We start from the raw sequence: 21708 nt of genomic DNA, 5'->3' as shown, positions 1-21708 counted from the left end.
TTGACTTGCGGAGTCCTCTGCTTCTGATGTTCAGCTGAGCTGACTGCTGCTTCTTGCAGCTTAACCAAAGTCATGTGCAGGGCTGGGACTTGGTTACAGGGCTGACTGTCGCTTCAAGTGTATGCTTTCTATTGTGTATTTGCAGAGTCTTGGAGAGCCTGCTGGTGTCATTGACTACCACAGTTGTGGTCTTTATAGCCTCCATGGTTCTGGGGGAATGCCGGCAGATGTCTTCCACTGGTCACAGTGGCAATGACACTCTGAACCTGCAGGTAAGGCATTTATATGAAGATTATGCATCAATATCATCTTGTTCATCCTCCAGACAAGCACAGGTACATAATGAGCTTTTGGCAGCATGCATTACGTAACAGAACTTCAGTGAAAGCCTGTGGAGAGTTGCAGGACCTTAGGGTAGTCATGAAAACTACCCTTTGTGCTTTTGGACTTTGGCAAAGCAGCTCAGGCTGTGATTTGGGGATCCCACTGATTCTTCAGGCCCCATCTCTGTTACTGATGTTCAGCCTGAGCTTTCCAAAGCAGGAGCTGACAGCCCTATACAGCAGAATTACTTCCATTCTGCCCAAAGGCTAATACAGGAGAGGGTGGATTCTAACTGTTCATGGTCTTTTGTGTCCTGCATTAGGGTATGTCAGAGGATGTGAATTCAAGCATTAAAACCTTTTTCTGCCCAAATGAAACCTACAATGACATGGCCACACTCTTCTTTAACCCTCAGGAGTCAGCTATCTTGCAGCTCTTCCACCAGGATGGTGAGTAGCTAAGAAACAGTGTCCCATCCTATGCTTAGGCTTCAGATCTTCATTTTGCTTGAAACAAGATTCATAAGAACCACAAGGCTCAGAGCACCTTCAGGCCTTCGTGGCTTTAGGGGACTGCTAACACAATAGGTGAAAGTCTCCTCCATGGGAAGAAAGGCTTGTTTTTCCTCTCTTTTCCACTTACTCATTTTCTTCATGTGTGTTTGGATTGGGAGATGAAGTAGGTGTTGTGAGATGAGCCTGGTGTGAGCTGAAGGGTGGATGGTGCAATACTACTGTCTCTGTCTGGCAGACCTGTGCCCCTTTAGTCATGATTCTTCTTGTGTTGCAGGTACTTTCAGCCCAGTCACACTGTCCTTGTTCTTCCTTCTCTATTTCTCACTCTCCTGTTGGACATATGGGATCTCTGTGCCCAGTGGTCTTTTTGTGCCATCACTGCTTTGTGGGGCTGCCTTCGGACGCCTGGTCGCCAACCTCCTCAAAAGGTGCATTGAGTGTGTGTGTGTGTGTGTGTAAGAGAGAGAGATGTGCTGCAGGCACACACTGAGATCTCAGGGTGTTCTAATCTCCAGGCTTTGTGTTTTGCTCTAGCTACATTGGCCTGGATCACATCTACTCGGGAACTTTTGCACTGATTGGGGCAGCAGCATTCCTGGGAGGAGTGGTCCGCATGACAATCAGTCTGACTGTCATCCTAATTGAATCCACCAACGAGATCACCTATGGGCTCCCCATAATGATCACTCTCATGGTGAGTGCAGGGTCTTAGCTCTGGCTTCTTGCAGGTTGCTTGAACATGCACTAGCCCTGAGTCTCTGTTCCTTCAAGGGCTGTGATAAGGAAAGGAGTCTTGTCCTTGGAGAAACAACTCAGTAGACCTTGTGTTTGCTCTGCAGGTAGCCAAATGGACAGGAGACTTTTTCAACAAAGGCATCTATGACATCCATGTGAACTTGCGAGGAGTGCCTCTGCTGGAGTGGGAAACCGAGGTGGAAATGGATAAGTAAGGCTGCCCCTCTTGGCAGGGCAGTGGGTTAGAGTTTGTGGTAGGGTTCTTACTCAAAGGAATGCTGTAATGCAGGGGGGTGGTGCTTCATCTCCAAAAAACCTGGCTGCTCTGAGAGGAGCAGCTGTGAGGAGGACTGCTGTGAGAGGAGTTGGGAGTTGTGCATTGGGCCTGTGGCAGGAAAGAGGATCTGGAGCCGTTTCTGAGGAGGGGTGGATGGGTGGAGATCTAAGGAGTAGATCCATGAGGTTCAGCATGATCTCTGAAAGTGTTCCACTGGACTTTCCTTCTTGCAGAATTCCATCTTCCCAACTGTTGTTGTTTCCCAGTAGTGTTTAAACACTTTCTATGTCATAAGTTGGAACCTTTTTCCTTGCCTATAGTGCATCATTGGTGCACTGTTAAAAATCAGATCACTTGTGCCAGCACTGCTAGTAACACAGTAAAGATGAGCACACAGGTACAAGGGGCTGGCAGAAGTGTACTGCAGCAGAATCCTTTAGGATCTCATTTTGGCACTAGTTTGTTTCCTTGTTTGTCCATTACCAGCCTTTTGTCACTGACATGATACATGCAATAATCTTGAATTTCTTTTCCTGCAGACTACGAGCCAGTGACATCATGGAACCCAACTTGACCTATGTCTACCCACATACCAGGATACAGTCCCTTGTCAGCATCCTGCGCACAACTGTCCATCATGCCTTCCCTGTAGTGACTGAGAACCGGGGCAACGAGAGGGAGTTCATGAAGGGAAATCAGCTGATAAGTAATAACATCAAATTCAAGGTAAAAAGAAGTTGTTTAATGAGTTGAAGGGTGAAGAAGTTTGTTTTGCAGGTGGAAGGCCCTTTCTTTTGTTATCTAGGCCTTTGTCAGTGCAGAATTCAGGTCACAGATAAGCACCTACTGCAATACAAAATTTTCAAGGACTTGGTTTCATTCCATTGTCCCTGTCATGGTAAAGGTAGAAGTGAGCTGCATTCCTAGAGGCAAAAGTTAAGACTTACCTGTTTAGGATAGACATGGAAAAAGCTTGGATTTGCTACTTGAAGTACTGAATCCACCACTGAGGTCAGTAGTAGGTGCCTAAATGCTTCTCCTCTTTGTAGAAGGAATAGCAGGACAGATGCTTTAGTCGCTTGGGAAATTTAAAAGTTTAAGGTCAGAATGAATAATGAACATGCTTATGGCATGCTCATGCCCTAGCAAAAAAGGGTGCCTGAGTTCCTAAATTTCAGTTTCTGTGTCCAAGGAGAGTACAGTCCTGTTAGCTATTCTCACAAGTACTGCAGCAGCACTAGGGAACACCTTACCTGGTGTCATACAGCTATGATCAGATAGTTCATAGTTGCTCTTGGATAATTGTTGACCTGCTTTGTACCTGCAAATGGTTTGCTGTGTGCAGAAATCCAGCATCCTCACCCGAGCCGGAGAGCAGCGCAAGCGCAGCCAGTCCATGAAGTCCTACCCCTCGAGTGAGTTGCGTAATATGTGTGATGAGCACATAGTCACGGAGGAGCCACCAGAAAAGGAGGATCTGCTGCAGCAGATGCTAGAGAGAAGGTGAGATCGTGGTAGGCACAGGCGTATGGGAACAGGCTGTTTCCATGTGTTGAGATGTGATGCTTCTTACAGTCCCTGTCATTCCATATATCAAACAGTGCTAGTGTCCATGGGGAAAGACTTTTTAGCAGGGCTTGTTGTGATAGGATAAGGGATGATGGTTTTAAACTAAAACAGGGACGTTCAGGCTGGATTTGAGGAAAAAAAGTCTTTACTGTGAGAGTAGTAAAAGCCTGGCACAAGTTGCCCAGAGAGGCGGTGGATGCACCATCTCTGGAGATATTCCAGGCCAGGCTGGATGTGGTTCTGGGCAACTGATCTAGATGAAGATTTCCCAGCTCATTGCAGGGGGGTTGGACTGGGGGAGCTTTGAAGGTCGCTTCCAACCCAAACCATTCTATGATTTTGTGTTTTAGGAGAACGGACTTGTCAGGTCTCATCAGGCAGTACTGGGGCTCACACTTGTGACTGAGTCTTAATGACTTGATGGTGGTGTCCAACCTGTTAACTTAAATTCTCTTCAAACACCTGTGTGGAAACATTTCCTGGGGAAACATCTTGCCTGTAGAAATCCATGGCCTCTTGTCTGCAGAGAACTGAGGGCTCTACAAAGCTCGCTTTTCCCAAGAGAGGAGTTAATGACCTAGTGCTGTAATGTTGATACCACTTTCCTGTAACTGGGCTGTGTCACCAGGCTTGTGTTGCAGTTACTTCCAAGCAGAAGCCCAGTCCAGTGAATCAGTTAATCACCTAGTGATAGTAATTGTTATGAGTAGGGTCTTGACCCTGATGTTTTCCCCAATGCTTCAGCTTTTATTAGAATCTGAATATTTTGGCACTGGAAATTGCTTTAGTAGCAAGTGATTTGAATTTGAGAGTTGTGAGACTCTATCCTGCTGCTGTTGTCACACTCTGCTGATGATAATGGCTCTTGATCCCTCTCTACTATTTTGTTTCATGGAGAAAAGGCTTGCTTGTCACTAGTAAGAGTCCCAGAAATGTTCAGGAGAAGGTTGCAAAGAGCTGAAATAGCTGTTGTTTTGGAGGCGGGGGTATATGTCTCTCCTTAAGTTCATGCATCTTGTAACATGCAGTGTTAAATCTGCCACAGATACACTCCTTACCCCAACCTGTACCCTGACCAGTCTCCCAGTGAGGAATGGACCATGGAGGAACGCTTCAGACCTTTGACCTTCCATGGCTTGATCTTGCGCTCACAGCTGGTCACGCTCCTTGTCAGGGGGGTTTGTTACTCTGAGAGCCAGTCGGTGAGTCTTCCTAATCAGAAACTGTAGCAGAGACATCCCTACCCTCCCAGCTGTGAAGGTTGGGAACAATATTTATGGGCTGCAAAAAAGAATTTACCTATTTTTACACTTTAAGGAATGCATCTGTGTGTTAAAAGCTGCAGACATGTAATGTAAATTCTTCCGGCAGCTCTAGAATAGAGAGACTTGAATTTCTGTTTAAGTGTCCCAGGAAAAGAGGACAGCTACTGTTTAAGAAATAAACAGGCCCATTTGTGGCATAAAGGTGCAGTCCTGTCAGAGGACATTCTGAGATGAGCTGCTCTGAGTACCTCTGCAGATGTATGTGTGGGCGTGGGGGGATCTGGGTGAGCAACTGGGAGGCATCTTTTGCTGTGCTGCTTGCAGCCCATGTACTGTGTGGGATGGTGACACATCAGCTCAGTGGAATTTGTTTTAAATGCAGAGTGCAAGTCAGCCTCGTCTGTCCCATGCAGAGATGTCAGAGGATTATCCCCGTTATCCAGATATCCATGACTTGGACCTCACATTGCTGAACCCTCGCATGATAGTGGTAAGAGATGCACTGCAGCGTGACGGTGTTTCCTAACAGGTGTTTAGGGCTGTCCCAAGCCTTTAAAAAAGGCTGAGAGCACATTTAAGTCCACCCTTGGGTGCAGTGACCAACATCCTGTACTTCTCATACATTCAGTCAGCTTTGTCTGCAAGTCAGTCCTCATACCTGCTCTGAGGAAACGTCACACACAGGTGCTTAAGTTTCAGAATGAGATGTTGCCTGTCTAGGTTAACTTCCTTCTAGTTTATACTTCTGCCTAAGTGAGGTTGGACAGGCAAACTGCTGCTGTTTGTAGCTCCATGTGCTGGCAGCTCAGACAATGGCAGGCCTGTCATTGACTTTGTGATGGGAAGGTTGCTGTGTAAGCCAAAGTGCTTTTTTAGTATACATTCTTATTTTCATGGGCCTGCATTTATCCTGCTCAGAGGCTTTCTACAGCACTGGGCTCTTAAGATCATTGGTTACAGTGTTCAAATGAACTATGAAAAACTCATGTTCCTGAAATAATTTGGTATTTGTGGAGAAATGGAAGATGCCCCCAGTCTGGCACCCTGCCCAGAGATCAGTGCGTTGGAAGACTTGTAGGAATTGCTTGTTAGTTATTCCTAGAGATAGTGAAAATGCCTCTTGTAAGTGACATAATTGTTTTTCTCTCTCAGGATGTTACCCCATACATGAACCCATCACCCTTTGCTGTCTCTCCAAATACCCATGTGTCACAAGTCTTCAACCTGTTTAGGACGATGGGACTCAGACATCTACCGGTTGTGAACGCAGTTGGAGAGGTAAGTCCTGATCTTTGTTTTCTCTTGGCAAAGCAAGGAAGCCACTGTGGTTTATGCAATGTCTTCCACCTTTGGGAGAGTTAAGATCTCTTAACATCAAACAGAAATGCTTTAAAGAGATCAGAATGTGATGATCTTAAGGCCCTTAAGCATTCTTGATTACTGTGTGTCTGTTACCCTGTTTGTGTCCATGCTTCCTGCTTTCTACACACAGTCTCAGGCTGGCAGCATGTGGAAGCTTTTACTGTCTTGTACCTATTGAGAGGCCTTGAGCTCATCAGAGGCCACTCATTTGGCTTCCTCTTTTGTCAGGTTTATTCAAGGCCAAAAGCAGAATTTCCTTCACATTGGGGCAGGAGGTTTTTCTGCTAGAAGGAAACTTGCATTGTGTTCCTACTCATGGGAGCAGCAGAACAAAGGAGTTGTTGAATGGGTTGTTCTTGATTCACTTGTCTTTGCCATCTACAATGCTCAGGAACGGTCAGTAGGTGTCAGCAACTTCCTATAAACAGTGAGAAACTACTTTAGACCTGAACTGGTGTGTCTGTATGAGACAGCAGTGTCTTTTCTGCCTCTTGGGGTTGCCAATAGCTAATCCGCAGAGCCTGTTGGTTGAATACAAGAGATGTTGACTCATTCCATGTTTAGCATAAGATGCTGTTGCAGTGCTAGAGAGCAGCCTAATTGTGAACTCTTTCAATGTGTAAAATCACTAAGGTGTTTCATCAGCTGAAACACCTGGCTTGACTGTTTCCCCAGTCTGGGGAGAGGGTCCCTTTTGTGACCTGCTGGCTGGTGATGGCCAGTGTGCAGTCACCACTTAGCTAGCCTTTACCAAGTCTCTGTTGTGGTCTTTAGAGCTTCCTAAAATGTATCTGATAAGAGCTGTCTGCAGTCATGTCATGTGGGATATCTGAAATGTCTCTACTATGAAGCCATAAGAAAGCTGTGTTATTTCCAATTACAGTTCCCACTTTCCAAAGGATTTGGTTACATCTCTATGCTGTCAAACCCCCTTCCTATGCGGGGGTAACTAGTGCTGTGTCCAGACACCGTAGCAGCAGTTAAGCTGTCTGTTTAGGTGTAGTTAAAGCAGTATCTTGCCTGTAGACAAGTGCTGGCAGAGGGGGGTGTTGTTTTGGCAAGATTTGAACTTGAACCCACTCTAACTCAGCATCAGTGAGGATCTGCTTGCACGTTCCCTCTTTTTGGGGGTTAGAAAGAACAACAGCTCTACCATGCGCGTCTCTTAGTGACACACCTGTGATACTGACTTTTTTCCTCTCTTTCTTCCTCTTTTAAGATTGTTGGGATAATCACTCGGCACAACCTGACCCACGAATTTCTGCAGGCAAGACTGAGACAACACTATCAGAGCATTTGATGCCCCTGCCCACCCTGCCCCACTGTCGGTGGCTACCTCCCTCTTCCAAGCCTGCACACGCGCTCGCATTCCGCTTGGACCCCTCAAGGCCCAAGACTTGCCGTTTGGCTTCTCACATGCATATCAAGCCTGGGGAACTGGAAAACACCTTGCTAGCCAGAGAATTAGAGGAGCTGCCTGGGCCCAGAGCTGTTGGTTGGTCTCAGGCACTTGGTTTGACCACTTTTGATCCAGGTTTTTTTCTTTTCCTGTGCCCCAGTTATCTCCTTTCATCAACTGTCCAGGCACTGTATGTTCTGCTATTTTGTTTTTTGGGGGGTTTTTTTGAAGGGTTGGAAAAAGAATCACCTATCTCCACTGTGTCCTATGCAGGAAACTTCAGCACCTTTTCCCTGTCTTCCTGTATGAGTTGTTTTTCCTCTTCCTTCCTTGTTCCTGCAACTGTTGCCTTATTTGTGTGAGAAGGGAGTCACTGTCAGGGCTGAGAGAGGAGATACTGAAGTTTGCAGTTATCAAATAGCTGCTCTGGAGGATGCCTTTCCTCAGAAGCAGTATTATAAAATCCAGCTCTGGACGTACACCTTTTTGCAGGTGTTCCCAGTTGTCCATCTTTTCCACTCTAGCTTCATTTGTTCCTAATTTCTCTCCTTCTTTCATAGGGAAGTGTCTCTGCTGTGTTGTTTTTGACAGCAGCTGGCTTTTGAGAGCAGCTCAGCAAATCAGGAGTTCAGTTCAATTCCAGTTACTGTTTGAGATTATAAATATCTAATACATTTGCAGAGCATCTCAGAGAAGGGATATCTCTTTCTCTCTTAGCTATTGTTATCTCCCTGTAAGAGACTCTTCTAAGGCACTTTATGGCACTTACTTTGTCACTAACCCGACACTCCTGCATTTCTTAGCATTTGTAGGCACTTTGTCCTTGTATTGATGCAACGATTAGAGCCTGGGACACCTTTCCAGCTAGGGTTAGAGACCTACATCTTCAGAGCATGATGAAGTGTTGCTTTCTGGAGGCTAACAGAACTGTTGCCCTGTCTCTGGGCTTGGTTGAATTATCTCTGTTGAGACGAGAGCCAGTATAATTTAAAGCTGCCGTACAGGAGGGATACTTGGTGCTGGTGACTAACAGGCAGGATTTGCTGCAGGGTGGTGAGTGGGGCTGTCTGTGCTCTAAAAATGCTTGGGATAATGCTTGCAATAGCAACAGCCACGTATCTAGAAGGGTAAAATCAGCACTTAGAAGCCAGTTGCAGCCAGTTCAGTGCTTTAGCAGGTACCATCCTGGCCAGCACCTGTATTGTTCCAGCAGGCACCTGCCCTCCTTAGTTTTGCATGGAGATAACCCTCAGTGGGAAGCCAGTACTGTGCCTCCAGGGGCTGCAGAGCTGATTGGCTTGATAAAGCACAGAGCATTCTCTCAGCCAGGAGACTGGGCCAAGTATCATGGGGAATATCCCAGAAAAGCTTCTACACAGCCTCTGAACACTCCAGTTAACCTGTTGTCTGCCATAGATGAGAGCTGTGGCAGAAGAAAATCAGACACTATTGTATTCTCTGAATTCAGAAACTCATCTGTAGTGAAGTTTTTCCTGACTAAGCCTGAAGTTGAGCTCTTTTCCTACAGGTATCAAAACACTAAATCTGTTAAAACAGCCTCATTGACTGACTTTGTGGAAGCTGATTGTTCCAAGGCAGTGCTCTGCTAGCTGTTGCCTGCTGAACCCTGCTACAGATAGGCTTGTGAGGAGGTTTTGTTCTCAGGTCACCAGGTCTTGAGGTAGAGCTCTTGAAGTCTCTGGCACTCTTAGATGTTCATGGAGTCTTTGCAGTTTGGATGGTTGGTAGATGTATTCTGTGGCCGTGCTTGCAGTGAAGACAGCTGAATCATGAGAAACTCTTGAATTTTGGCCAGCAGATGAGAGAAAACTTGGTTTTAAAGTTGTTCCTGGGGCCAAGTTTTAGTGTAGAATTTGTCCTTATGCAGTGCATGACTTAGCTGGAAAGTTTGGTTTTAGCAAAGCTGTTTGTTAGCACTTAGATTCTGATTTTTTTATTCCTCTGTATTGATTCTGGAGGCCTTTTTTCCACTTGGTGTTGTCTTAAACCTGTTGCTCTATTAGGAGATGAAGGGCACATCTTTGTTTTCAAGAATGGATTTATACCCTTTCCGCCAAGGGAAGTGAGCTGTGGTACATGCAGTGGCAGTTGTGGCAGAGGAAGCTGTGTGTGTCCGAGGACCCTTTGTTAACTATGGCCACTGAAGAGGGCTGCTTGGGAAGCAACCTACCTAAGAGCAAGGAATGTTTGTTCTTTTCCCTTTCCTGCTGTAGAACTTGCAGCAACAGCTCTTGTCTCCCCCACTGAAATAGCTTTGCAGGCTTGTGAATATCCTAGCTCTATTTCAAAGAAGACATGCAAGCTCTTCAGCTTCCACAAGTAAAGTGAAGGTGTTTTCCTACAGCCAGTATCCATCTTGTGCCTTCAGCCTGGGCTCCTTAGCCCAGGTGGGGCATGTTCCTTACAGCAGATCAGTTGGCATCAGCTACTGCTCTTTCTTGGCTTGCAAGTTCTTTCCCTGTAAGTAGAGTAAGGATGTTTGTTCTCTCCAGATAGTCTCTGCTGATGATTTCCTGATTTACTAATGTTCCCTGAGTTCTGGTCTTTCACTGAGCTATCCCAAGAGACTTCCAGCATCCTTTAGTACTCCCTGAAGCTGGGCTGTAGGTTTGAAATATGCTTCTGTTAACCTACGTTTCATTCGAAGGATTTGTGCTCATGGGCAGTTACAAATCACAGAACTCCTGTTTTGATGGGTTTTCAGCTCACACTAATGTGCTTGGGCACTATAAGGTTGCTAAATCCACATGTTCAGAATGCCCTGTGTCTCTCAGTGACAGATCTCTTTCCTCTTGCTCATGATGAGTGATTGTGCATGGAAGATTCCTTCTCTTCATGAACATCAATAGGGCTCCTTAGGTGGTTTGCCTTGGGCTGGTCATGTCCTGTTTTATTTCTGTACACAAACTGCAGTAGTATATTTTCCTGGGATGTCTTGTCATCACTACCGAGGCCTGGAGTCAGGCAATCCAGACAAGACAGGCTGAAAGGCCTTGTCAAGGTTTGTCTGAGCACCAGCTGCACTTCCCCAGGAGAAGGCCACTTGCTTTCAGCCTGCTGTCAGCACTGTCTTCTCTGTGCATCTATCTTACCCAAATGTTCCAGCTGGAAAGCACACCCTGTTCATTCCTTCCCTAAAGAAGTTTTAAATGAGGGTGGTGGGTGACCTTGTCAGTTGCTTTAAAGGCAAAACTGAGTGTGCAGTCACTGTTCTGTACCTTGCAGAAAGGGAATTACAAGTTCATCTAATGTTTGGAGGTGCAGCATTTCCCTTCTGCTAAGGACCGATGCAAAGTGGCTCCTGTTGAATCAGTCTTATTCTCACACTTTGCTCTCTTAGTTCCTTTCTTACAGCACATTCACTGCTTCTACCCTGGCTCTGGTTGCTTAGTGATGTACAAGAAACTTCTAATGTTAGGTGCCTGTAACCTTTTACTCAGAGCAACACTAAAGGAATAGTACGAATAACTGGATTAGTACTGATGGCAGAAGTTAGGGGATAGTATGGGGCATTCTCTGCTGCCTCATGGTTTCCTGTGCAGTGTTAACTGATGCGGTTTTGACCTGTTGACTTACTGTGAGCCATTCCAATGGTAGCAACTTACCTTTCCATTTGGTTTTGGGGTTGTTTTTTGCACTGTTTTTTGTTATGAAATGATGTAAGCTAATTCCTTGGTGTATATAAATGGTATTTTTTTTAAATTTGTATGAATATATTTTTATTTGAACTATGGCACTTGGGAAGTATTCATGTAACCATAACATGTCTGAGAGTAAAACATTTGTGTGTCTCCTTCAGCACTTTCAAGGCCTTTTGATGTTTCTAGCAGTGTTTTATTTTTGCCCTTCATTCTAATAAAACTAGTAGAACATGGCAATATCCAAGAACATCATTTGAGGATGACGAGTAATTGCGATTTATGAGCTTTCTGGATCTAACAGCTTGTGCAGAAGGTGCTCTGAGGCTGGGTGGAGGTAGGAATTAGTGTAATCCTTTAGGTTGTGACCACTCCAGTCCCATGTTCTCTCATAACAGCTTGTTTCAAAGGAGGGAATAACAAATGTTTGATGAGGAGTTGAACTGTGCTGGATTGTGCAGCAACTGCTGATTTTCTTACCTGAGAAATCCAAAACTTGTAAGTGGTGGTTTGCCTTGCATTTTTCATGGCTGGTTACTAGAAAAGCTGCGTAATACATTAATATTTGGATTAAAACCCCTTTCTACCAAGATTTATAGACTCATTAAATCCAACCATGTGTCATGATCCCCATTCCTGTAAACTGTGTCTCTAGCAGAAGAATTTAGTGTTATTTGATGAGATTTCTTTCCAGTTTTGCTTTGCTTTGGTGGGAGGATACAAGCTGCCTCCTTTAGCCTATGTGCATACCCATACAGGTGTGTATCATGCAGGAAGAACAGAGGATGGCTGTGCTGATGTGCAAGTTGAAAGGAGGAAGCTGCTGCTCTTCTTGTCCAGGGTGCTGAAGCGCTTTGCAGCAGCAATGGGACACACTCAGCCCCTTCAGCATCTGCTGGAGCTTTTCAAATGCACTGTACAGAAAAAGCTTGTTCAGAGCTGGAATGAGATGGCAGCGAGTTCCACATAGTTTGTAAGGTTTAGACACTGAGATCACTTTTTCTTAAGCAGAATGTCCCTTTGTCCAGGCTGATTCCAACCTATAGAAATAAAAGCCTGAGTTGTTGTGTGGGCCATGTATTGAGTGACTCTTAAGCATCTAGGAGCAGGAGACTGGAATCCATATATGCCAGTTGGAATAGATGAACACAGAAGACAATACTGTGGTGAAGAACTCATGGCACAAAGACAGGACCATCCTCACCCTTGCTGACTCCCCTAGCAGCTTCTTGATGCTTATAATAGAGAATATCTCTGTGTGGTGGCCGACTTTAGACATGGATTTTTACTTTTGCTTTGCTTCTTCCCAATTCCCACCATATCAGGCCTGAGAGCACAGGGACATCTGCTGCAAGAAATGTTCTTGTTTTGTTTCAAGATATTTCACACCTCAAAGGTGTGGAAAAAAGCACCAGAAAAGATCCCACTTTCTTTGTCTCTCAGCAATGCCTCTGGGTTCTTCCTTCTTCGGTGTGAAAATTGAGACAGCTGTTGGACAACTGGGTTCTGACTGCTTAATGGGAACTGTACCTCTGGGTAAGCAGGTGAGAGACTCGTGGAGAGGCTGTTCCCAACACAGCAGAGTTGTCACAGGCTTTGTGCTACATTCTGAGCTGTGACCATAGTGCAGGTAATCTCTTGTCTTCAGGCATGGGGCCAGTCTGCTACTGTCTGTAAAGAGTTGCTGCTAGGATCACTGGGACACACTTATCAGGCAGATGTCAATCAGGAAAGGCCTTTGGGGGCCAAGCTTTAGTGATATTAAATCAAGCAAGCTGGATATGACTGGATTGTTTTGCACATTGGCACAGCTCCACATTTCCCTGCAGCAGCAGAGGATCCTTCCCATGTGATTTCTTAGAGGAGCAAAGCAGAGGTGCCAGCTCTTCTTGCCTGCAGACTGGGATTTAGTGAAACTCTTCATCTAGTGGGAACCTGGAAAGGGATAGTGCAGTGGCTGAGGGGGAAAGAAACCCCTGGAAAGGGATAGTGCAGTGTCTGAGAGGGGAAAGAAACCCCTGGAAAGGGATAGTGCAGTGTCTGAGGGGGGAAAGAAACCCCTGGAAAGGGATAATGCAGTGTCTGAGGGGGGAAAGAAACCCTCAAATCTAATTTGCAATAAAACCCCATGCCAACCAGACCACTTTTGTGAGTGAGGCTCCTGCCTTACAGTGTGCAAGAGGCATAGGAGGCATGTTGGTGTCATTACTGTGTTCCAGAGATCAGAGGAAAGAAAGCTGCTGAATTATGCACTGCCAGCCAGGGTTAGTGCGAGGAGCTATGAAGAAGCAAGTATGAAGTCTGGCATTGCAGGAGATGGCAAATGTCATTAGAGCTGGGTGGTGGAGGGTGTTACCCTGGTCCTTCTCTGATCCCACTGCGGTATTTCTTCCTTTGCACAAAGGACCATGATAGCACTTGAATGCATCTCAGGTGCTGTGTTGCTGGGGTATGATTAATGTATAAAGGACTCTGCCTGAAGGGGTGGAGGAGGGCAGGATTTCAGGACCCTGCACGTGCTCAGTGCTGACTAATTACTTGGAACCTAACCTGCATTAGCTGCTTTTGATATCAGCCCTTGCTTTGCAGTGGTAGGGATGTCCCACAGGCATCCTGTGCTTAGGCTGTTCCCAGATTGTTTACAATTACAAGCTACACCAATTCCCTGTTTTGGGGCTGACTCACAGCCTAGTTCCTAAAGCTTCCTCTGAAGTGCTTGTTTGGTTGTGTGGCTGCTAACCATTTTTCTCTGCTATTACTGACGTGTCACCAACCTTCCCTTCCCCATGTGGAAGTTTCTCTAGAAGAAGAGATGTATCTTGGATAGGTGTGAAGACTTAGTAGGAATTAATGTAAAACTGAAGATTAGTGTGATCTTCAGCTCATGCCCTCACCAGAGCCTGGTATTGCTCTTGGATTGTTTTTCCTCCAATGCAGCCCCATATTTTCCTTCAGAAAGTTCTATCAGGATTAGTTTCCAGAATTTACAGGCACCAAAGGCAGATCCACTACAAACTTAAAGGAAACTACCTCACCTCACATGGGTCTGTACAGAACTGGCTACTGCTGGAAGAGAGAAGGGCTTAGGTTAGAGGAATCTCTGCATCCTTGCATGGATAGCATGTGCAGCTGTGCAAATCCACTGCAGTGACAGCAGCAGCAGAAGAAATAAAAGGCTGGTGGGTTAACATGGGATGACAGGACTGTCCTCTGAAGCTTCAGCCATGAACACAAGTCCAGGTTGCTGCAAAGTAAGGTAGAGCATGACCCAATGTGACTGTGGTAACTGCTTTGTGCCTCTTTTCCTCCCCTGCTGTAAAGGTCAGCCTGCTGATCTTTGATGAAGAGCAGGGCTGTGGCACTTGCTGTTGATGCTGCTGGGTCACAGTGCATGTGGCTGTTCCCTGAAACAGGTGATAAATTAATTCACTTGCTCCCTCCAGAATCCATTATTTCTGCTCTTACAGTCTGAAATTCCTGGTCTCACTGAAAGCAAGTCTGTAGTGGAACCTTTTGTGTTTTCTGTGTGTACCCTCTTGGCCACAGTACCCTCTTCAGAAAGCAACACAGCTCTAGAGAGACATTTAGCTTTCAGATAAGCTTTCCCCATAAGCAGTGGGCTACTTCTGTCTGTATGCTTGTTTGGGACCGGCTGTCCCAAGACTGTTCCCTGTGATCACAGCAAGAGTGGCAGCTTTGCTTGTCCTTGGGGGTGATGTTCTTTTCCTGTAGAGCTCAGCAGTGCTCACTTTCTCTCATTCAGCTTTTCCAAGGGCTTGTTTCTGTGTGCAGTCCTATTCTGACCTGCCTGTGAGATTTCCCTGGGGGAGCTTTACAGCTCAGTGTGTTTATGGGAGCAGCAGTAAAAATCCAGCCACAGAGATGCTTTTTTCCTAGATTGCCTACTCTCAATTAGGTTCTCCCAGACCCCAGGGTCTATTAACATACTGTCTGCAAGCCAATACAGACTTGTTCCACCAGGAACTGGCTTGCTCTTAATACTGGACCTACCTGGCTTTGGGTCAGGCAGCACCAACTCTTCTTGCCGTTTTTAGCACATTCCAGTGAACTATTAGTGGTTTGTGCCTTGAGGGGCTGACAGGGAGGGACAATTTACAGTGTCTGTACAAGTTTTGCTTGACTGGGTAAAATTCAGCTCCAGCCAGGGCTGTTATTGTTAGAGTATGAGGATTGTTTTTACTTTCCTTTACAGCAGCACATGGGAAGTCAGGCTGCTGCCCATTGCTAGTGTGGAGGGATCCATCTGCACGTTCCTGTCTTGCTGCAGTGGGAAACAGATGGCTGCAGGGCTGTGTTTGGAAAGCCTGTTTGAGAAGATGGAGCCCCATTATCCCCACAAAGGCTCCCCAAAGGGTGACTTCACACCACATAGATTTGTGAAACCACCTTTGAGTGAATGCAAAGTTGCTGTGGCTTTTCACACCGCAGAGATGTCTCATGGTAGCTGCTGGGAGTCTTGACCTGGGAATCAGTTTTCCTGACAGGGAAACCTATGTGAGCACTATCGTATGGAGTATTTTATCTTTGGCTGGCACTGCTGGAAGGCTGCGACATCTGATTTGTATCACAGTAGGTGTTAATTCCCATTGAAGTGGAGCAAAATAATTCCCTCAGGGAAGCCTTCTGTTCTGTTTCCCTAGGGAAGAGTCACAGGGCCCAGCATGGCAGGGAGCACTTGGGTCCATGTCAGCAGGACAGGGAGCAACTAGGAGGGTGGCTTGTCAGAAATGTGATGCGTGACATAAGCCCTATGAAAGCGGTACAGCATGTGCAGGAGTGATGTGCCATTCAGCACTCAAACTCGTGCTTTCACTGTAGCTGTGGTTCCTGAGAGCTGTTGTCAGCAACTGCCATGGCTCTGGCACATTTGCCTCACTGTAGCCTGTCTTAAGCAACTATCATTCCTCTCTCTATGTGCATAAGCGAAGTTAGAATTAGACTTCTGCAGTTGAGTCTATCCCAGAGCTATGTGTTAGGCCCTGAAAGACCTTTCTGGGATGCTCGAGTAATGGATGCTGGGAATGAGACCCAAAACCAAATGCTCTAAGTAACACAGTTTCTAGTGGAATGTGCAATCGTGGGGCAGTTGTGCTGAGCCTGGGCTCAATGCCATTGCTGTGGCTGACTTGGGAATCCAGGCTATTTGGTCCTTGTGGTGCTGACCGAATGTGGTCCTGGCAATATAACCCTGTTTGGAGGGGGAAGAACATGGAGAATGTGGTCTGGGCCGAATTCAGATCCTAGGTGTGAAATTTAACTACAAAGGCTTCAACAAAACCTCGATAAAATTTGCAGTGTTCCCATTAACCACATGTAGAAAAACTTCATGAGCGGCCATTCCCAGAAAGGGATAAATGTTTTGTAGAAGCTGCTTTGTAGCTGGAGTGGTCCCATGTGCCCTCACATGAGAAATACCGTGAGTAGGACTCAAGCCCCGTGTGGCTCCATCAGGAGACCCTGAGGAGCAGCACCTCAGCCACATGCAGAGTGAGACAAGACACGGTTAATGATGTATCTTTGTGTGATGCTCAGAACCTTTATTTGGTGAGTGCTAGAAAGCATATACAATGAATTCCCTTTCCTCCCTCTGGTGATCTTGAAACTTGTGTTGTGATTTTTCTGATTTCTTTTCATGTGAATTTTGCTTCCATGTGGGATTTGTGGCAGTTCCCTTGACTGAATAATCTACACCAGCAACAGGACTCTCTTGTTACTAAACCCCTGTCTATAGGAGGACTCATGTTGGTGTTTCAATGTCGAGCAAGCCTTTTTTTATCTGCTAATGTGTTACAGTTTCTTAGTGCAGAGGGAAAAAACTCCAGTGAAAAACTCATTTTTGTTCCTACTTTCTCTGTCTAGTGTAAGACCCAGCCTTGTGGATCAGCCTTTTCAATGAAACATAGGCTTCTGACTTTAGGAAAATACAAGACATTTTAATGCAACAGACAGGAGAGAGGTCCAGCAGAGATGTCTGATGTGTTAGTTTTATTTAAAGATGATCTCTTGGTGCTAGAGTAAGAAATGTTCTTTAAAAAAAAAAACAAACAACCAACCAACCATCAAATAAATAAATAAATAAATAAATAGAAATAGGAATCACTTTCCGTTGAAGAGTTTAGAAAGCAGCCGGCTTTCGTCGGGGGAGGAACAGGTACTGTAAAGCATTCTTCAGAGTAGGGTATAGGGAGGTTGTCTTAATTCTTTCTGGAACCTGCAAGCCAAACATGAAACAAGTGTTACTAGAACTTGTTTCCTTCTCAGTACATGCACCGTTTACAGCAGTGCCTTCACCTACCAAATCAATAGACACAGGTTTTCTTTTGAAAATCAATGCTAGCTTAAGAATTAGGCTAAAATGCATTCCTTTCTGAAGCTGTGACTTATTAAAGGCTTAAAAGAAATCCTGCTCTTCCTTTGTCACAAATAGCAGATACAATCTGCTCTGTTCAGAGAAATGGCTTAGATGGGACTCACCATTGCAACCCATTCCACTGAGGGAGCCGATCCTATCAATCCTCCTCCCGAAGCAGCCAGAATCTCTCATCATCCTGGGCATCTGCAGCCCCCTCAGTCTCTTGAGGAAGGGGTCCCTGTAGGACAGGGGGGTGCTGGGTGCTAGCCTGGGTTCAGCCTTCTGGTCGTCACTGTCATCCATGAGTTCTGGTGGGATCTCCTCCTGGTTTTTGGGTTCTTGCAGGTCAGGATTGGACTCCAGGGCTTCAATCATTGCAAACTTATCCTCCAGTTTCTCCAGCAGAGCCTACAGTAGAAGGATTAATTTCATAAAATTCTTTGTTTTGTGGTAATTTCCTAACTCTTCCTGTCATCCAGTGCTGCATTCATCAATGGTCCCATAGCTAGCCCTAGGAGACTGTTAGGTTGGATCCCAGGGTTGCTGATGGTACTTGAGCTCTGTCCTCTACAGTAAATCCTTGTCCACATTAATTCCGCTTATTTGTAGCTTGCCACCAAAGTGTATCTTATTGGCAAGGTTAGAAGAGCTCTTGGCAGAGAAAAAGAGGAAGATCTGAGTTTCATAGGGAGATACTACTCAGCCCACTCTATCTCAGAGTACCTCTGAATGCAGTCTACTCCCGTGTTCTCAAGTTGCCTGCGATGCTGCTTGCCAGTGATTAGCTTTCTGCTTTTTTGGCTAAGACCATCTCCTTGTTTGTCACCCCTGGCTATTTCAATGGACATCACTTGGAGGAATTCTTGGTGTTACCCCTAATCTCTGCCCCAGGAGTTGGAGGATTGCTGCTTCTTAAAGTAACATGAAAATACATGTGTGCTAAATTGAGGTCTGCTGTGTGACTGCTTCTTGGGTATCATTCTCTATAATTTTTAAAGCTTTGTGTAACAAGGATCAGCTCAACCAATTAGAGGAATAGAATTGTCCATCTCTAGAAGTAGAGTGGAGAGGAGTGAGCCTTGCAGCTTGCAAGACAGTGAATTTGGAAGCCACTCTTCTCGGATAGCTGCTGGAATCAGCCTAGAGGCTGGGGATGTTTTAGCTTTGGCTGACACTGTCCTGATCATCTTGTGTAGTTTTTTCTCAGGGTCTGATGCTGTAAGAAGCTAGTCACTGGTACAGCCCAAGGAAGCGCTTGAGCTTTCAGGTTTCATCGTGCAAGACTGAACCTAGAGCTTGTATTGTGCTGCCGCAATGGATGTTCTCTATTGTTCATTAAAATACACAGCTGATAATTTCATAGCTCTAGAAGCTTTCTGGCTGAGCCACACTAAATGGTCATACTGTTCCTCTAGCAGCTTCTCTAAATGTTTGGCTTTGGGTGCTCCACTTTACCTCCTCATCTCCCATCCTTATGCAGCCAGTTCTCTTAAACATCCAAAGCTAGAGCCGTATGGCTGTCCTGCTTCACTGTCCCTGCCATTTAGTGGGACAAACAGGAACCTTCCTAAACGTTTTCTGTTTGTTCTTCTACAGATATTGTGATACTTTTTTCCCTCTCTGGGAATTTACCCCCAGGAAGGTGGATCTTTAAGAGAAAAAGAACCAAAGAGCCAAAGCAGACATCCCACAACATCACAATTTTGTTTCCCACTGCTATCCAGGAGCTCAAGTGAAGCTATTGCTCTGTAGAGCTTCTTTCAATCCCTCTGAAGAACTGAGACTTTGTCTCCTAGCATGTGATCGCTGATGCAGCTATCTGTTTGTGCAAAAGAAAGGCAAAATCACCACCTCACACTCTGCTAAGCACCCTGAGCATTTAACCATGCAAAAGGAGAGAGTCCTCACCTCCATGCTGGCCAGTTCTTTGGCAGGGCTCAGGCTGTAGATAGGGTTGGCTCTGCTGGGCTGGAGTTGGATGAGCAGCAGCAAGAGGAAGCCACAGGAAAATGAGCCTTTAGTGTCCATGGTGCTGGTTTTGTTGGGAATAGGGAAGTTCAAGCTGTTTCTTCTGAGATGTCTCTTCAGGTCTCTCTCTTCCTCGTCCTATCCGCTCTCTTCCGAAGCTTGTCTTTTATACTCTTTGGGTGTGATCTCTGCTTCCTAGGTTATCAGTGGATTTATCTGGGGCACATTCCAGTCCCATTGCAGGCATGCAGCTCTGTCAAGGGAAGATTCCCTTTATTAGCTGTCATTAGGCAGCAGCTGCTGTTGCTGAGGAATGTATGTCACAAGTCAGTGATTTCATGTCACTCCCCCTCCTCTTGATACCAGGCGCTGTGATTACATAGTCCAGTTGGAAATTCTTAGCAATTTTCTTTCAAGAGACCCCTATGGTCAGATTTACAGAGATGGGAAGCAACCCTGAAACTGCTCTAAACTCCACTCAGTGAGAAGCTTTCCATAGGGAAATTACCTTTTATAGGGAAAATGAAAGGCTTTTCAGATGAGTATTTGGTTGAGAGTAAAGGCTGAAGATAAATCTACTTTTAGGACACCTAAAGTACCGTGCACATTTTCCTTCTATATATGGAATCTGCGCAGCCACTGCATACCATGGAGTATGCTGAAAATCTCAGGTTTGGGCCACTTCTCTTTTCTCATTGCTATTGGGGTGATATCATCGTTGAGACTTTGCATGTTACAACAGCAGAGGCACCTCGATCTGCACCTCAATCCAGGCGATAACTTCTAGACTGACTCTGCAGGACACCGAATACCTCCAGCCCCCTGCGGGACCTGGCTCCGGCACCACTGAAACCCGCTAGTCTTTATTAAACATTTAAATCTATGGGATTTCTTTAAACTTTGATGGTAAGGCTTGACCTGACAACAATAAAAATTAAAGAAGAGATGCTCAGATTCAGGAATAATCTTCTTGTGCCATCGTACAAGATGCATCATACAACTTGCTCGCCGAGAACTTTAGCTAGATGGCTTTTGGTGTTGCTCAGCAAAGGTATTGGAGTCTGGCCCCAAGGAAGAGTGAATGGATTCGTGTGTATGTGTGTTCTGGGAAGGGTTAAACTGAAATATTTAGTTTAATATATTAAAACCAAAGAGTATTTAGTTGTTTGCTTGAGAACTGGAGTTTTCAAGTTTAGCTAAAAGCTGCCTATGCTTAAATGAATAATTGCAGAAATGCCGCTTTGCTTTAAGTTCGTCTCCCAGCGTTTCTTTGTGCATATAGTGCAACTAAAATCTCATCTTCTTTACAGAACTGCAGGAGAACTCTAAATCATGAAGCATATTGCTTATCCTTCATTTTCCTAATGTTCGTATTCTAAACTGAAACAAGAATGACTATATCAGCAAGTTGAATATGTCAGTCTCGCAATAAATTTTTTCTTGTAATAAAATCATATATAAGTCAAAAAACCTGACTTCTAATATGGTTGATCTTGAAAGAATCTCCTGAGTACAGTTTCTAAGTAACAAGAGAACGATAAAATATTTCTCATGTCTTAAATGTGCTAACATGCTGTTTGTGCACGAACATGTGCACACCGTTCACATGATCAGCTACCAAAATTATACTAGAAAGGACATTCTCAAGGTTGTGAAGTCAAGCTCAAATGCTACTTTTCCCTAATATAGCTTCAAGTCAGCCCAACTCTGATGAGTTCTGATGAGCTCCTTTATTACAAGAGCAACCCCTATTTTTCCCAATGCTTTCTTTTGCAGTGCATGGAGGCAGTACTCGGGTTTTATTATGTAACCTAACGCATTCTTATTCTATGCTATTAAGAAAGGAGATCCTGATAGCTTATTTTTAGTTTGTAATTAACACTCCCTAGTGCAGTATGTGTATAATTCACTAATCAGTTACAAATACGCTCTTACAGCTGCTCTTGGGGGTGTGTGTTTGTATGTGCCGGGGAGTAACTTTGTTTGGTAAACTGAGAAAGCATTAGAAGACAAACCAGAATCATTCAGTAATACTGAGTATCCAATTTAAGATTGTTTCATTTGATTTGATTTATTTATTTCTTGTTTTCTTTCCTTTCACACCCCACCTGCTGAGTATCCTCTGTGTGAAAACACTCTGCCGCTTGTTGTTTTGTCCCAGAGCTCGGCACATCTGTCAAGCAGCTCCTGGAGCACAAACCCAGCAGCAAAGAACCGAGGAACACAGTATCAGTCATAGGTGTGAAGTATTTAGTTTCGAGT

The 21708-nt window shown here is 45.1% G+C and overlaps 2 protein-coding genes across 11 annotated transcripts in view; one reads left to right on the top strand and one right to left on the bottom strand.

Moving 5' to 3' along the window:
* CLCN6 (chloride voltage-gated channel 6) overlaps positions 1 to 21708 on the top strand; it is a 68875-nt gene that overhangs the window by 8353 nt on the left and 38814 nt on the right. For 8 of the 10 annotated variants that reach the window (XR_010616356.1, XR_010616357.1, XR_010616358.1 and 5 more), the window contains exons 13-22: positions 146 to 272; positions 647 to 773; positions 1114 to 1267; positions 1374 to 1533; positions 1679 to 1785; positions 2391 to 2577; positions 3197 to 3354; positions 4466 to 4622; positions 5068 to 5175; positions 5838 to 5963. Coding sequence is in view for 2 of the 10 variants with exons in the window: in XM_065696709.1 (XP_065552781.1) it covers positions 146 to 272; positions 647 to 773; positions 1114 to 1267; positions 1374 to 1533; positions 1679 to 1785; positions 2391 to 2577; positions 3197 to 3354; positions 4466 to 4622; positions 5068 to 5175; positions 5838 to 5963; positions 7267 to 7347 (1492 nt within the window). In the remaining 8 variants the exon portion in view is untranslated. Of the gene's footprint in view, positions 1 to 145; positions 273 to 646; positions 774 to 1113; positions 1268 to 1373; positions 1534 to 1678; positions 1786 to 2390; positions 2578 to 3196; positions 3355 to 4465; positions 4623 to 5067; positions 5176 to 5837; positions 5964 to 7266; positions 11348 to 19074; positions 20697 to 21708 lie in introns of those variants that run through there. The other 2 variants (XM_065696710.1, XM_065696709.1) reach the window with 2 other exon arrangements.
* LOC136022865 (natriuretic peptides A) lies at positions 16634 to 19596 on the bottom strand. The gene is made up of 3 exons (XM_065696730.1): positions 19387 to 19596; positions 17601 to 17886; positions 16634 to 17337 (listed from the first exon to the last, which is right to left on the bottom strand). The coding sequence occupies exons 1-3, from the start codon at positions 19504 to 19506 to the stop codon at positions 17321 to 17323; spliced, it is 423 nt and encodes a 140-aa protein (XP_065552802.1). The 5' UTR covers positions 19507 to 19596; the 3' UTR covers positions 16634 to 17320.

This window comes from Lathamus discolor, chromosome 16 (assembly GCF_037157495.1).
Source record: "Lathamus discolor isolate bLatDis1 chromosome 16, bLatDis1.hap1, whole genome shotgun sequence".
NCBI classification, from domain to species: domain Eukaryota; kingdom Metazoa; phylum Chordata; class Aves; order Psittaciformes; family Psittacidae; genus Lathamus; species Lathamus discolor.
Note: the sequence above shows the minus strand (reverse complement) of the source record. Positions and strands in the feature narration are given on the sequence as shown.

What these genes read in the sequence shown, in the direction of transcription:
- LOC136022865 (XM_065696730.1), bottom strand. Translation starts at nt 19,506, where the DNA reads ATGGACACTAAAGGCTCATTTTCCTGTGGCTTCCTCTTGCTGCTGCTC. An exon ending in AAGAACTGGCCAGCATGGAG is followed by an intron (nt 17,887 to 19,386) that starts GTGAGGACTCTC and finishes CTTCTACTGTAG; the next exon opens with GCTCTGCTGGAGAAACTGGA.